Source organism: Pholis gunnellus (genome assembly GCF_910591455.1).
Source record: "Pholis gunnellus genome assembly, chromosome: 2".
In the NCBI taxonomy this organism is placed as follows: Eukaryota; Metazoa; Chordata; class Actinopteri; order Perciformes; family Pholidae; genus Pholis; species Pholis gunnellus.
Window position 1 is genome coordinate 13929230 of NC_136536.1, and position 15976 is coordinate 13945205.

The window sequence follows — 15976 nt, forward strand, 5'->3', positions numbered from 1 at the left end:
AGGTAATATTGGTGGCAGTGTGAATTCATCAGTAAGCTCCTCACTGGTTGTGTAGATGGTATTATTGCAAAAAAGTCTTTGACGACTTTACAATTAGCGTTGTATTAACTAAATATATTTAGACATTTTATTGACCCACTTGAAGTAATCAACTAAGCTGCTTTTATGATCACTTATTGAAATAAGTGAGATACCAAAAATATTATTTGAAAGATTTATTTGCAGTAATTCTGTTAAATAATGAAGAGACCAGATTGAGACGACTTGAAAAGCACAAATTGTTTTAAATTCTCTAAATCTCACAATACTTTGTGTGACTTTTGTTAATGACAACAGCAATCCAATAAAAACAATTAGACCAGTTATTCATTTTAGTTTCATTTAGGTAACACCCCGATGTCATTATCCAAGACTTTTAGTTCATCACTGCAGTGGAAAGCAAGTTTTAAGAAAAAAAACAGTGATGGAAATGTGGGAAAGGCTTTGACACACAGATAGTCACAGTTTGTAAAGCCAGAAATATTGTCAAATAGGGATAAAAAGAGGAAGCCAGGGATGAATTTAAAAATGTCTAGGACTGCAGCGTCATTGTGAATCAGAAGAAGAATCTTTAACGTCTGTGCTTTCCGTCGCCTCGCTGACTTCACTCAGCTCCTTGCTCTCTCCTCCGCTGTCTCTCTCGTTCTCCCTCTCCTGGTCAACAGATCCTGACGGGTTCTGGCCAGACGGAGCCTCCTGCCCCGTCAAACGCACTCCGGGCTTTCTCGGCTTCGGGGCATGTTGACGAAAACGGAACACATTCATAGTTAGAATCTGCTCGTGGTCCCGAGGTTACAAGGAGCTTGTGAAAATCAGGTCAGTGTAGAAAATAAAGTCACCTCATCAACCATGTGGGCCAGGTCTCTCTTCATGGCGTAGGCATCCTCCCCATCCGCATAGTATTTGGGCTCTATCTCACTAATCCTGGGGAGGGACAACAATGTATGAAATTGGTTGCAGTCACAACAAATATATATGAAGCCTTGGCTCAGGATGTAACACGTTCAAATGTTACTAATTTTAGTCATAAATAGTCAAATTAATTAATGAAGAGCGCTCGTTTTCACAACAGAATTGTAATTCCTGGCATTGTTGAGTTTTTAAACCTTTATGTTGAGAACTAAATTTACAGAAAATATAATTCAACAACAAGCTTAATAAACAAGAGATAAGTCAAAATAATTGAAACAATTTAGAGACTTGGTTTTTGGTGTCTGGAGCTGTTGGGAGGGACTTGAGCTCACGACTACGGCTTTACCGATAATGGATTTTTGAGGACAAAACAACATTGCTGAAAAGAATCCATTAAGGTTGATTTTGTAAAAGAAAAATGTTTGATAGGCATTGAGAAAGTCATTTTACAAAAGTGTCTGAAGGTCTTCAAGACAACAGCATTCCTAAATAAGCCTGAATGAGGGAAAGCTTTCCACACTGTTTGTACTGCAGAGTGGGTCTACAAATTGTTCTTATCAGTGTTAAAAAAAAAAGAAGAAAATATTCTTGATCATATATTCTCATGGACTGATAATAAGCTAATATCAGACTGCTTCATTGGCCAGCTCTACCCCATGACCTGGGCCGGGCTATGGCCATACTGACTGTGTAATAATACCACAAGAGTACATTCTGTACCGTACAATTAAAACACTAAAATAATGTTGGCACAGAACGAAACTTACTGGAATTTCAGTGTGTTTGAGTACAGGTGCAAGGCTGCTCGGTTGCTGCAGTGAAGAGAAAAGATTGGTAAGTTCCTTGAGAACACGGTTACTAACGCGCACACACACACACACACACACACACACACACACACGCACAGTCAGAGCTTAAACATTTTGGAAACAGGACAACCCAGACAATAATGTATCCCAACATAACAAAGAGAAACCAAGTCCACAGCGAGCAACAGTGCACTTTACCTTTTGCGAACATGAAGTGAGACATATTTTGCGTTGAAGTTTTCTATCATGGCCCGGCTGGCCTGATCCATCAGCTTCTGGGCCAGACCAAGACGTCTGTGAGAGCGCTTCACAGCCTGGAAGACAAAGATATGAGTTTATGTTGCCCTAGTTAAACCAGCCAAACATCTCAGTACTATAAAACATGTAATATATAGATTGGAGGAGATGTATGGAGGAGATGTATGGAGGATATGTATGGAGGAGATGTATGGAGGAGATGTATGGAGGAGATGTATGGAGGAGACGGGTGTCTCTCCTTCAGACTCACCAGAGAAGTGATGTGTCCATGGGGTACATCATCAGGGTCCTCCTCCCTAGAGTCCAGAAAGGTGTTTTGGAACATATAAAACATCTCCTTTGTGTAACTGGTGTCAAATAAAGAATATATAATGTCACAGAATCACAGACTCACATCTTTGCCAGCACATATCCCACAATTTTGCCATTTTCGTCCTCTGCAATGTATGAGAGCTGAAAGGATAAAAAGAAAAGAAAACGAGGGTCAAACGTAAACACTGTCAGGATTTAGATCATGGGAGCAGTGGTGTTAGCAGAAACAAGGGAAACTTCACAGTGAATCACCTGCGGCCAGGACAATCCGTGATAGAAATAGTATTTCATCTGGTAATTTTCTGGAAGACACAGCAGGTTGCAGTGCTGCATATTCATAAGGTCCTCCGGCTAGAAAAAAAGCAGTCAGAAAGATGCATGACACAATGCTTAGCCCTTAGTCGGCGATATTCTGACCGCTAACGGGCAGGCTGCAATAACTATGCTAGCTTAGCTAGCCGTTAGTAGAAACGGCATGGCTGTCGAGAGGGTTCCAGCACACTTACCCTCGCGTTTCGGATGTTCATTTTGTTAGTTGGCTTGTTATCTGGACTGTGGAGACAGAAATAAAATTAACTAACGTCACGCGGGTCAATCAATTCATAATAATCACACTACAAGTGGTTTAAAGAGCTTGTCTCGCTAACTGGCTAACTCGACTTGCTAGCAAGGAAGGGAGGGGAGTGGAGGAAGGAGCGTGCCACAATAAGGCCAGTCATTTCCGGTCGCAGTGTGTGCTGGGACTTCACGATAAAAGTAGTACCATTTGCTTGAGGCGCGAAAACATGACATAAATCCCTTTTATTTTGAAGAATTCACTCACGTCTATAAGAACCCGGTTATTACAATGTGTATTATAGTCGTACACTTTACATACATTTGAAGGAAGCGTCAAACTAACATAGCATGGCTGGATTACCAAGCAGGCAAAGCGGATCACTGTGTGGGGCCCCAGATCCCCAGGGCCCCCCAAAACCCCAGCTGCATTGTGTGCTGTGCACCACGAAAGTACAAATATCAACTAAATGGGTCACATTTTATTACCTGGTCTTGTGGCCCTGTTGGAGTCTTGTGTTCTTAATTTGCCATGAAGGCACCGGTCTCTATAGGCCTATAATGAAGCTGCCATCTGAATTTGTTTAGTAGTCTGTAGCCTACCTGATGGAAACTTGAGGGATCAGGGTACACACCGTGCACAGAGGGCGGGAGTTGGGGTCAATGGGGGCCAAAAAGCACATTTTTCCCTGGAGCCCCCAATCATGTCAACATAACCCTAAATTGATATAACAGGTATTTGCTTTGATTTAGAAACAGAGTTGTATAAGTTTAAGTCTAGTCACACGTCCGTGGGGGATAATCCATTACACGTTCTCATATTCGAATAAGTCTTTCAGGTCTGTATCTTAACAATTTACATCATAAATACATAAAGTTATTCAAATAGATGTTGATTCCTTATGATATAAGAAGGGCTTCAAAACACAACATAAAATAATGCTACCACAGTCTAACAAAATTCAAAATACACTCCACTATTCTAAAATATAGCTACACAAAATTAATTTGTGTCAATTTTTTTTCCGTAAATGACAGATGCTATTCCTACAAGTATTTTTGAGCCACATTTTGTTACTTTTAATCTAGAATATCGTTTACTAATCATCTTCAGCTTTTCAGAATCATAGGGAACCTTAATTCTGGCCATTTCCTATTCCCTCGTTACAGAAAAAAAAAATCCGTATTGGGGGCAAATATCTGTTCCAAATATAATTTGGCAACCCCTTATCAGGTACTGTGCAGCTTTCAATTAAGATACACTTTTGTAACATTTCCGTATGGTGAAATATATCCAGGGAACTTTGAGGGCCAGGTTAGCGTTGCAGATTTTCCTCCTCAGTCTATTTTCTTGTTTGTCTTGTTTCTATATTTTTCCCTTAATGATTGAATGTCAAGTGGACACTTTTATAACACATCTTTTAGCTTTATAATTGCTAAATTGAGAAACAACTGAATCATTATTGTTACCCGCTTGTCCGGTAAACTGCTCAAAGGTATAATAATAATAATAATTTTACTAATAATTACTAATTAAATATAATTTACTGTAACCAGATTCAATCCTTCTTTCAACCATAACATTACTTATATTGCTGTAAAAAATAACCAAATTATATAAACACTCGCAATAACTGGAAACTTCAGTAACGTTCACTGGCATCCAATCGGCAGTGCAACATGCAAATCGAGCAGGTGTCACCGGGGAGGGACCGAAGAGGAAACGCATATTTTTAGAATAACACCCGTGTGACAGGCGGCGTCGGCAACATTTCACAGGAATCATGTGCTAAACGTGTCTTAAAAACAAAATATCTTCGGATTAATTCAGAGGAAGATGAAAACTGTTGTCGTTTCAGACACCTGTTGTTGACTGATGGCGAGAGCAGATTGTCAACCTGCTGCTCTTTCTCAGAGATGCAAAAGTTACGACTGTTAAATGTGATTGTTAAAGTTTTCTGTGAAACTGGAAAGAGCGACGCTGTGGATGAAAAGCGCTTTTCCAGATGGAGGAGACAGATCTGAGGCTGGAGTCAAGTTTGTGGGTCGGGAATAGAAGATACCGGGCGGTCCTGACGGGCTGGCATTTCAAATGGACCGAGGAAGATAAGAAGAATAGCGACAAGAAAACAAGTAAGTGGCTCTTTAGTCTCCAAAGCATCAGTCGATTTATAACATCGCGCTATAGAGACCCGTGGGCTTGTTTAAAAATAATATCTAAATGTAATAATAATGCTTTACGCACACTCAGGGGAACACCTCAGCAGTAGCGTTGTTGCTGTTTAACACTTGTTAAAAGCCACAACCTGTTTCCTGTCTGCACGGAACTGGCATAACTTGATGATGGCAAAACAAACAGTATGTATTTTGTAGAAGTAGCCTGGGAAACAACACGATCAAAACAATATGTGTTATGTGTAATGTTTCAAGGAACGTTCAAGGAACGTGAAAAACAAGTTAAACAGCACTAACATGAAACACAACTGACTGAGACACTTGACTAAAGCACTGACTGTCGAGTACTCACACACTTCCCGAGCATATTTTCTCAACGCCAAAATGCCTCTGCTCCACATGCTGTCACACACATGTACAGCACAGAGAGAAATGCACTCTGGAATCTGTTGTTGCTGCACAGAAAACAAGGGGATTTCAGTTCTTAAAGACATTTTTAAAGTGTTTTCTTTAAGACAACACACTTGTGTCACCTCTTAAACACGTACTGACATGTGTTGAAAATAACTATCACTGTATATGCATTATTAAATAACAATCACAATGTTACGCTGATGTTAACATTAATACGATGGCATACTTTTTATTTTGAATTTGATGCTTTGACAACATTGTTTTTTTTTAAAACTGTCATGCCACTAAAGCTACATTGAATTTAATTGATTTAAAAAAAATCACGCTCCAGACAAGCTGTATCATCCTCATCTCTCTTACACAGTCAAAGTGTAAAACATAGGCTCCAAACCGTCGTTTATAGCCCAATTATTATCAATGGGTGTAACTAATAAAATGGATGATGGCGACGCTCTTTATAGGTGTGCCAGTGAGTCAGCATGCACAACATCAGAAACCTGAAACTGAAGCAGCTGGATGGAAAACAGTCATCATTAACGTTACTAGTGACAACTGTACGTTTCCTAATGTCACGTGCCAAAAAGGCTCGTAAGAGAGTTTTTGCATAGGAGCAGCCAATTGGGATGCCTTGACATCTGCTATGACACATAAAACAATCTGCTGTGAGGAAGGTCTCTCCAGTGATTAAGATACCCCATACATTGTATTCAAAGAAGCATGTCCACATGAGGTTAATGTTGTGTGTATGTGTCTCTGTGATTAAAGTTTCAGTACCTGTGGCTGAGGTGATTGGAGTGGAGGAGGGCCGCGTGGAGATCCTGCCCCAGAAGTCCGTCGAGGACACAGATAAAGACTTCACAGGTGGGTTCATTTGCCAGACTCTCGGGTATCACAAATACCAAGGCCACAGTCAATGCTGAACAGTCGGAAACATTACACATCTTTTGCCATTGAGCTTAAAACTATGTGAGAACATTTGCATACAAGCGCACAGCACACTAGCTTTACAGTTTAGTCAAACGTATGCCTGATATAGTGCTTTGACAGCATGGTTTTGTTTCCTCTTATCTGTCATTTACCTCCAGTTTTCTACGTGAAGCGCAGCAGCAGTGGGAGCTCTGATGGGTTTCTGTGGAGACTGGGCCGGACCCAGTTCAGCTGCCCTGGTCGGGTGCTCAGAGACCAGTGGACAAAACACCTAAGAATGGCTCTAAAAACTCACAGTATGGATGGTGTAATGTTTTTTTCAAATCCTTCAGAGTCCACATGGCTCTCAACAATCTGTAATATTCCAAATGTATGTTTCAGGTCCGCTGCGTCCAAACAGGCTGTTGGTATTTATCAACCCATTTGGAGGGAAGAAGAAAGGAAGAAAGATCTACCATTCTCTGGTGGCCCCTCTGTTTGAGCTAGCTGGTATCAGCTCTCATGTAATAGGTAAGGGACAACAACATTGTGACTCATAGTTAGCCTCAACTCAATTTCAGAAATAATGAATGAAAGTGACTTGCAGCCTATGTTATTATAACATTTATCTTTTAGTGACTGAGCGGGCCAACCAGGCCAGAGACCACCTCCTGAAGAAAGACCTGACAGGCTTTGACGGGTAAGAACCATCAGCACCACAGCGTAAACACTGTGGTGTGAGAGCATTATAACAGCTAAGCTCTCTGGGAGGTGCTCTCACAACAGAACTCTTGTGTTTGTTTATAACAGAGTGGTGTGTGTGGGTGGGGATGGCATGTTCAGCGAAATACTTCACGGTTTGATTGGGCGGACACAACAAGAGGCAGGCCTTTGTGAGAATGAACCCACGGTCACTTTACAGCCTTGTCCGCTCCATATTGGCATCGTCCCTGCAGGTAAGGACACAGTTGTTAGGAATTCATAACTGAATGGAGTTAGAGCAGTGGCACACTCATCCTCTTCTAATGTATCTAATGTAGGCTCTACGGACTGTGTGTGCTATGCCACAGTTGGAGTGATCGACCCTGTTACTTCAGCTTTGCACATCGTCATTGGTGAGGATTGTTATTAGAATCATTCACTCTTTTGAAAAACAATCTAATTCTTAAAAATACCCAACTCCGAGCTCCATAGTTAAGCTTGTATGTCCTTCTTATATCCCACAATACCTCGCAGGAGACTCTCAGCCTTTGGATGTGTGTTCAGTGCATCATGCCTCTGCTCTGGTGCGCTACTCCGTGTCTCTGTTGGGTTACGGCTTCTACGGGGACGTACTGGCGGAGAGTGAAAAACACCGCTGGATGGGACCTCTCCGATATGACTATTCAGGTGTGGACGGATGATTTATCTAGAGAACAGAAATGACTGCACGCTGAGATACATACCATGCTGTTGTATTCTCTGCATGTATTTTCAGCTTAAAGTTAAAAATTCACCCTGAACCTGTCACTGATAGCGCTATGACTAAGATGAAAGCACTTCATGTGATGCACACGCTCTTTTTAAAAAAAAAAAGAACATTTCATGTCACAAAACCACATTCCCTGCATATTCTTCAAAGTGCTTTTTGCTAACCACATTGCTCTTCCCTGTCCAGGCACTATGGTGTACCTGAGCAACAGAAGCTATGCAGGCATAGTTCAGTATCTACCAGCAGACCCGCTGCTCTCCAGCCCAAGAGATAGAACACGCTGCCTCTCAGGGTAAAACACCAACTACTGACAAGATCTTACACAAAGAAGGGTGTAAACACAGTGCACTAAATAATAAACACAAAGCAAACTTTTAAAAAAGGGAAAGGCAAGAAAATCACAGTGTGGACAACAGATTATATTCTGGTGATGTGGAGGTGTTTTTAGTTTTTTTCCTTTCTGTTCTCTTCCTGTATCACAGAGGTGACTTTATGTGTGAATTGAGAATCACTGCTCATTGTGTTCAAAACAAACTTTATGGAAACAAAACCACCACAATGATGTTTTTATGTCGCATCTCCCCATAATTACCAGTTGTTTAAATCCTATAAGTGACTCTTCTTGGATAGCAAGTGTTATCAACATGAAAAGAAAGAAGCCCATGAGAACATATACATTTCCAGAAACGATGAACGCCTGTTACATTTTTTTGGTTTCTAATCTTACTCCCAGCCTTTCTGTGAGTCCTCACGCTTATCTAAGCCGTGTAAGGACGAGAGTGACTTTCACCTTGTAGACCTGAAACCCTTTTAATAAGAAAGAGAGAAAGTGTCATTAAGGCACCAGTGAAATGGTTCAAATTCACTGCTTGAGACACTGTAACTGCTACCACCTGCAGCAGGGACTCAGGTGTTGGGTGCACCTTTTAAGGAGGGTAGAAACCATAGCAAGAGTAACTTGATCTAGATGAAAGGTGAGCCTCTGTCTCTTGTTAGAGTGTACAATGTCTCAGTATTTGTCTGAGGCATCCACCTCTGGCTGTCAGCAAGAGGTTTATAATGCTCTTGTGAATGTGTGTCAAAGTTAAGGAGCTTGTTATTTCACACAGAGTGAAAAGAATTTGTGTTGCGTGTGTGTATGTTTAGGTGCAGTGTGTGTTCCCGAAGCACAGAAAGACTTTTCTCCCACTCTTCAGATCCTGGCTCCTTGTACAGCTCCCACTTCAGCCAGTTCAGTAGTGACTCAGAAGGTAATAACACAGACACGCATTAAAAGTCCTGTATTTGAATATTTAAGCCCATTTAACAGAAATCATGTACACTTTGAAGTAGCGTTTTTTGGCTTGTTAACTCTTCAAATGAAGCTAATTGCAAGATTGTTTTATTTGAAACGTTTATAGAGGGCTGGAGAGGTGACATTATCCAATATCCATTACCCATCCTATACAGCATAATCCAGTTCATAAGAGAAGAAGCTAAATATAGAAAAAGTGAGAAAGAAAAAACTTTTGGAACAGAAATATGTTCAATGACCAAACAATCAAAGCAACGCTAACTCAAACCAGCGCTCGCCTGAAAAGTAAATCTAGGAAAGTGTGCATGATGGGCAAAAACATGCGAAAAACAGCAGTAAGGTCCTTTAAGAATCAGCAGTGATGTACAGTTTTTGAATGTAGCATCATGCCTCTCTTTCTGTGTTTGTCCAGGCGAGTGGGTGAGTGTGGAGGGCAGGTTCAGGTGCGTGTCTCTCACTTGTATGTCCAGCTCGTGCCCCAAGAGTCCTCTGGGCCTCTCTCCCTCTGCTCACCTCGCAGACGGAACAGGGGACCTCATCCTGGTATGGGACACTCACCCGCTGGGATTCCTCAAGTTCCTCTACAGACACACCAGCACAGAGGACCAGGTATGAGCACTTTCACATTACAACGAAGCTGGGCTAGCAAGCTTAAACATGGCTTGACCCCGTTCTCTGCCACTTCTCGCAGTTTGACATGCCGTTTGTGGAGGTGCACCGCGTGAAGGCCGTCCGTTTCTCTCTCCCCCCCGAAAAAGAGGAAGACGCGTATGAAGAGATCGGCGGGTCGAGCGGCGGGATAGATGAAGAGACGGACTACATTGAGACAGTAAGCAGGAGTGGATCTCAGCTGCACCTGGCAGAGGCAGGCACAGGACGAGCAATGACAAATGAGCAGAAAACAACGACCCCCTTCTTGTGTGGTCTGTGCTGCAGCAAAGCTCCTGCTGTGTCAGTGTGGAACTGTGACGGAGAGATTCTGCCCACCACAGAGATCCTCTGCAGGTAAGAGAGTTCAAGCATCCATGTGTTGTTTAGGGGATTCTCACATGGTACTGTATTATCCTTTTACTGAATGTCTGGTTGTAACTTTGTTGCAACTCAGCTCTGTGGCCAGGTGGCAAAGATGATTGTTTCTCAGCAGCAACGTTTTTTTTAACCACGTTCACTTCTCTCAGGATACATGGCCAGCTGGTGCGTCTGTATGCCAGGGGTATCGAGGACGGAGCAGCCGTGCACAACTGCAGTGAAGAAAATGACAGCGGATACACCCTACACAAATAGTCTTACCTACATTTTGAATGATGAGGGAAAGGTGACAATGGACATGTTAGGCAAGGCTAGTTTGTGAATTTACTGAGACAGCCTTGCAGTCCGTCATGGCCAAAGAGTTCTTAGTATTTCAGGTACTTTTACATATTTTCTCATTGCAATAATGAAAACAAGTATTTCTTCTTAAATGAGTGTGTGCTTGTTGAACTCTTCTACTTAAAACACTATTAAAAGACTTGCTAAATGACGACTTGTCTGTAGTGCAGATTTTTGGGGGGTATTTAGTGTTTGTATGCAATTTTTGGTCTGGGAAATTTTATTTATTTTCACTTGAGCTTCCACAGAATAAAATCCTCGGGAATGTCAACGGAAGTTAAAAGACAAAAAACACCTTAAGTCAATAAAAAAGACTGACCGGACTCATTTTGTGCTTTATTGTTGTCAACATTGGTGTACATTCGAAACATAGTAAGAGCAACAACAGCTTGTACATAAATAATTATGCAGTAGGACCTATTTTTTTCATTAAATTAAAAATATTTTGTGTCAACATAACTTACCATACTGTAATGATATTATTATGGCATACAGTAATGGTACAGAACAAATAAAATAGTTCCAGAAGAGAAGTCTCTTAAATACATGTCTGTCTCTGCGGCACTTCCCACGGCCCTCTGAGTAGGATGGCAGGATGACCAAATGATCTGTTATTGGTCAGAGTGTGTATGTATTTGTGTGTTTGTAGTTGGAAGCTAGGCCACGTACCTGACGAAGGCAGACATAGGTGACAACAAATAGCATCAGTCTGCTGCAGGCAGTTGAAAGAAATCTAATTTAACAGTAAATTTTAATGTTGTAATGTTAAAACGCATTCATGCATTGTGACAGATTCAACGTTACAAATGTAATTAACAAGCATTTACAAATTTGATTTGAATTTAGCTTAAAGCACCTACCTGTCATTGTTACCTGAAGCAGGACACTTACAGTAAACATTTATTCAGAGTCACTTGTTCTTACAGACCAACAAGCCCTCCTAGTGGACATTGTATGTGGCTTACAAAGGGAAGAAGTGCAAGCAGAAGATGATTTTTGATTTACTAACAGTTTAAAATGTACAGTTGAACACTTAAATCAGACTACTGATTTCCACGTTGTGTGATCAGGGATAAAATGTAGTGGTATTTTTTTCAACATGCAGACAAAATAAAACAACTTACAGCAGTGAAAGATTGCACTCAACTTTATTGTTTGTAAACTTGTCTATTGTGTGCGTGTGTGTGTGTGTGTTCATGAATGTGTGTCTGAATCATGTTGTGTGGGGCTTCACCCACTTGTATGTTCCCCCATAGCGGAATCCCACCCTCTTCACAAGCTCATCCGCTTCGTTTGGACCACGACTGTGGACGTAAAAAGCAAAGACAGGAGAATGAGATCACTAAAAGGGAAATTCATGTATTTATTTCGGTTTCATAATACAGACGTTTTACCTTCCATATGTGTAAGGAAGTGGGTGTGTCTTCTCTCCCTCCATTTGGTGGAGGAGGGGGGTGAAAATCCTCCAGGCCTCCCGCAACTCATCACTGGAACAGAAAGAAGAGCACTTCAAGTCAAAAACAAAATACCACACTAAAATAAAAATACCTATAATAAACTATAACAGCAGATGATGCAACCAACCTGCGAACAAAGTGCATCTGATTTCCACAGAAGACATCCAGTATCAGCCTCTCGTAAGCATCTGGGAGCTTCACGTTCTAGAAGAAGATGGCAGATGATTCAAGTTCAGTCATCTTTCTTAATTCGAGCTAAAGAAACAAGAAAAATGTATTGCAACTCTCTTTAAAACAACGGCAGCTGTTTGTCTCTGAATAGGATATGATGGAAATGGTAATATATTCTTTTATATGATATCAACCAACTCGCAACTTTTACAAACTTGTTTCAATGTGTTTGGTGTATCTCTACACCTCCACCCTATTTTTTGTTTCTTCTAACACTATCAATATTACTGTAAGACACTGAGTGTCAATCAAATACTATCAAATATCATCTCAAATTAATAGACTTTTAAGTTACAGAATATTATAGTATGTTGAAGATCAACATTTGACTATTCAAATAAAGTGCAACCAACTTATATGAAGAATAGAGTGACAATATCACGACACAAAGAGATTTCACTAAAGTAAATGTTCTGAAGAAGCAAGTTAACCTGACACACATTTAAAAAAAGAAATTGATTTTAAGATTGAAAGTTGGACCTTAATGATTGACCACAACGGATGCTTTGCGTTAAGAGCGGCACCTTGTATCTGCTCTTGTAGGTGAGGTCCAGCTCAGTCTCCTCTGGGCTGAAGTAAACTCCGGGCCTCTTGGTCATCATCTTCAGGTAAATTGCTTCGTCCGGCTGCACCCGCACCACCAGCTCGTTCCTCTGACAGCGTTCACCAAAAATGTCTCCTGGTACATCAGTGAACTGCAGGCGCACTTCTGCCTTCTGTTCATTCAAAGCTTTACCGCAGCGGAGAATGAAAGGTACGCCTGGTGGAAGGGTGGTTGATGGGATGATGGATGGTGAAGGGCACAAAAACATGACGGAGAGAACATCAGAGGGAATGTCACACAGTGCAGACTAAGACAAGTGAGTAAAAAAAAAAGATAAGAACTGTTTTGCCTCACCATCCCATCTTTCATTCCGGACATAAAGCACAGCCGTGGCAAAAGTCGGCGTGCAGGAGCCTTCTGGTACGGTCGGGTCATCAAGGTAACCCAGCTTGGAGTGGCCCTCCCCATTAGGGTCCCCCACATACTGGCCAAGCACCACATCTGACCCAGCAACAGGAGCTATACACTTCAACACCTTCACCTGCAGCACAACAATAATTACGGGACTGCAATGACGTAGACGCTCTGGTATTTCAGACCAAACATATGCACAAATTATTATTTACATTCAATCATTGGTGTTACCTTCTCATCCCTCACATCATCTGGGCTGGTGGAAGCAGGTTTCTCCATGGCGATCAGACAGAGCATCTGAAGGAGATGGTTCTGCATGACATCTCTACATTAAGAAACATGAAGTGGAGTCAGGGTAAGTAAAGGCTCTAGTTTCTAATTTCACCTTTATCTGAATGTACCGTCTCTCACCGAATGATACCAAAGTCATCAAAGTATCCTCCGCGGCCCTGAGTGCCAAAAGGCTCTTTGAAGGTGAGGACCACACAGGCCACACTGTTCCTGTTCCATATGGGTCCAAAGATGCGATTTCCAAACCTGGTTGTGAGAGAATAAAACACATCTAAAATAAAACCCTCAAAACCAGTGACAGGGGAAGAAAGAAATAACGAGTACTCCAGAATTCTATGACATTTAGGTTTTTACTAGTGGAAAAGTGCTTGAGAATGTGTGTACAGAGCTTGTTACCTGAGCACCATGAGGTTCTGCACCATTTCTTTGCCCAGGTAGTGGTCTATGCGGTAGATCTGGTCCTCTGTGAACAGGTTGGACAGGTGGGCTGACAGCTCCTCTGAGCTCTGGAGGTCACGGCCGAAGGGCTTCTCAACAATTACCCTGCTCCAGCCTCTGTTTCACACACACACACATAGCTGATTAGAATAATGTGATCGACTAGCAAGTAAACCATTGCTTCCTATAACAGACACTGACTTGCGGCTCATGCAGTGGGTTCTGATGTTTGTGCTGACATGCTGGTAGACGGTGGGCGGCAGGGCCAGGTAGAAGAGTCTGTTGGCGTCAGCTCCCCCGGGCAGAGACGACAGATGAGAGTCAAGTTGAGTAAAAGAGCCGTCGTCGTCATACCTGCCGCTGAGGTAGGAGTTCTTACTGAAGAAGGCCGAGAGACACTCGATGTCTTCATCAGTGACCTGAGGGAAATGTAGAATAATGTTTCCAGTTTCCAGAAAAGACACCCCTAACAATCAACAATGTTGTCCCAGATAGACAATACGGATGCTACCTTCATATGAGGCAGACATGCTGTCTTGATGTCCTCCACGGTCAGCTTAGACCGGGAAAAACCAACAAAGTAGGTGTCATCTGGGAGCAGGCCATCTCTGAATAACCACCTAAAGAAGGGAAAGTCAAAAAGCAGTGATGCATCACACTGGCCAAAGGTCTAACTCCTCATAATACAGAATGAGAAAGCAACGTTAAAGACACTGGGTGTGTACTTAGAGCAGCAATCCTTCACTCACCATAAAGTTGGATAGATCTTTTTTTTTGCAAGATCCCCCTGTGCAAAATATAGAAATAAAAAAAAAGAGATGAGATCGTGAACTCTTACTGACAATCACTTGGGCTGAAAAGAATCGATCAAGAGTCCAACGAGTAGGTCAACTATAAACATATAAGTGGTAATGTGGAGTCGGTGAATCTGTTGCTTAATGGAAGAGCTTTGAACACACCCCTGTTGAGAGACTCAGGTAGAATCTAAAAAGATCACTGGTTTCAACTAAGGGCTAAACAAACAAGGACGATAGATATAAACAACTAGACTTTGGAACTTGTGCCGCCGGGCTCCATGTAAAAACGCTCTGACTAAATGTTTTTGCTCCATATCTATCCCCTTCTTCAATGCTTGACAAAGGAAAAAGTAGACGCAGCACATTTCCGTCAACAGCTGCTCTTTCACGGGCTTTTATTTTCTGATTACCACCCTGCAATATTCCCCAGTGAATAGTTCTTTGTGTCACGTTAAAATCTCTTTTCAAACATTATTTTCCACTGTAACACCACAGAACATTGCTACAGATCTTTGTTGAATTGTATTCGAGGGAATAATAGAGGGAAACAGTGGCTATTCATGTCTTACATATTGTGCAGGTTGTACTTACAGAAGCTCCAAGGATGATGAATATGTGCGTGTTGGAATGACTGGACCGCTCCTCTCCATAGAGGTCCCTCCGGAGCTGTCCAAACACCTCAGAGCGAGTCAGAGGCTCCGAGCTCATCTTCTGGCCTGTCTGCTCTCAGTCTGTCCGAACTGTGGCAACTCTCATCGCCCTATTGCTACATGACACACGGCAGCATGGTGACATTTCAATTGTCATCCTCGCCTTGCAGAAACACTCAGGAAGTTAATGCTGCCACCTACTGTTGGACAGCAATAGTGCCTGAGCGTGGCCGCTTCCTCATGCTTCGTAATGTATTCATGACCTCGACTCTCCAGTTCAGCAGGTTGGGTCAACGGTGAGACTCAACACATTCAATCAGATCAGGTTTGGCAACCTGGAAGAGATCGTGCTTATCCATTTAAACTCACATTTCAGGTCTGTTCAGACAAGGCTGACTACAATTGTCAGGAATGTTTCTCGCTCCTAAACCACTCCTTAGACCATGTTGCATAAACGTATAGGTGCCTCTCACTGAGAACTTCTTATGGCTTTGTTGCAGAAACAGCTCTCACCAGTTCCTAACAGTTTTAAAAACATCTTTTACAGTACGAGTCATGAATCATGGCAAGAAACCTATCTCTACGCTCAAATGATTTAATATTTGTAGCATCAGTAACCACAGTAAGTTAATCATTTCAGA

At 41.9% G+C, this 15976-nt stretch overlaps 3 protein-coding genes across 5 annotated transcripts; 1 reads left to right on the plus strand and 2 right to left on the minus strand.

Moving 5' to 3' along the window:
• Positions 1-357: 357 nt before the first annotated feature.
• Positions 358-2999, minus strand: naa10 (N-alpha-acetyltransferase 10, NatA catalytic subuni). 3 transcript variants are annotated; one of them, XM_079177579.1, is made up of 8 exons: positions 2837-2999; positions 2583-2681; positions 2413-2471; positions 2269-2314; positions 1959-2074; positions 1719-1763; positions 879-963; positions 358-768 (listed from the first exon to the last, which is right to left on the minus strand). In XM_079177579.1, the coding sequence occupies exons 1-8, from the start codon at positions 2855-2857 to the stop codon at positions 586-588; spliced, it is 654 nt and encodes a 217-aa protein (XP_079033705.1). In that variant the 5' UTR covers positions 2858-2999; the 3' UTR covers positions 358-585. The 3 variants fall into 3 exon arrangements, with proteins under 3 accessions (XP_079033705.1, XP_079033706.1, XP_079033704.1); XM_079177580.1 differs by having other exon boundaries at positions 358-784; XM_079177578.1 differs by having other exon boundaries at positions 358-776; positions 878-963.
• A 1638-nt stretch (positions 3000-4637) lies between these two features.
• Positions 4638-11100, plus strand: LOC306702174 (ceramide kinase). The gene is made up of 13 exons (XM_079167727.1): positions 4638-5018; positions 6240-6335; positions 6560-6697; positions 6783-6911; positions 7017-7080; positions 7191-7336; positions 7421-7495; positions 7617-7769; positions 8038-8143; positions 8998-9101; positions 9558-9754; positions 9837-10150; positions 10324-11100. The coding sequence occupies exons 1-13, from the start codon at positions 4892-4894 to the stop codon at positions 10427-10429; spliced, it is 1755 nt and encodes a 584-aa protein (XP_079023853.1). The 5' UTR covers positions 4638-4891; the 3' UTR covers positions 10430-11100.
• Positions 11101-11678: 578 nt separating this feature from the next.
• Positions 11679-15673, minus strand: LOC306712556 (glucose-6-phosphate 1-dehydrogenase-like). The gene is made up of 12 exons (XM_079181887.1): positions 15277-15673; positions 14638-14675; positions 14400-14508; positions 14090-14307; positions 13847-14005; positions 13571-13696; positions 13391-13484; positions 13100-13286; positions 12726-12961; positions 12098-12174; positions 11908-12000; positions 11679-11817 (listed from the first exon to the last, which is right to left on the minus strand). Exons 1-12 carry the CDS (start codon positions 15391-15393, stop codon positions 11727-11729), a joined length of 1545 nt encoding a protein of 514 aa, XP_079038013.1. The 5' UTR covers positions 15394-15673; the 3' UTR covers positions 11679-11726.
• Positions 15674-15976: the final 303 nt, after the last annotated feature.

Coding starts and splice junctions, on each gene's coding strand:
- naa10 (XM_079177578.1), bottom strand. CDS start 2,857: ATGAACATCCGAAACGCGAGG. Junction 2,315..2,412: donor GGATATGTGCTGGCAAAGAT/GTGAGTCTGTGA, acceptor TCTGGACTCTAG/GGAGGAGGACCCTGATGATG. Junction 1,764..1,958: donor TCACTTCATGTTCGCAAAAG/GTAAAGTGCACT, acceptor TCTTCACTGCAG/CAACCGAGCAGCCTTGCACC.
- LOC306702174 (XM_079167727.1), top strand. CDS start 4,892: ATGGAGGAGACAGATCTGAGGCTGGAGTCAAGTTTGTGGGTCGGGAAT. Junction 8,144..8,997: donor AGAACACGCTGCCTCTCAGG/GTAAAACACCAA, acceptor GTGTATGTTTAG/GTGCAGTGTGTGTTCCCGAA. Junction 9,102..9,557: donor GTTCAGTAGTGACTCAGAAG/GTAATAACACAG, acceptor GTGTTTGTCCAG/GCGAGTGGGTGAGTGTGGAG.
- LOC306712556 (XM_079181887.1), bottom strand. CDS start 15,393: ATGAGCTCGGAGCCTCTGACTCGCTCTGAGGTGTTTGGACAGCTCCGG. Junction 13,485..13,570: donor GATGACTTTGGTATCATTCG/GTGAGAGACGGT, acceptor TTCTTAATGTAG/AGATGTCATGCAGAACCATC. Junction 12,175..12,725: donor CCTACAAGAGCAGATACAAG/GTGCCGCTCTTA, acceptor ATCTTCTTCTAG/AACGTGAAGCTCCCAGATGC.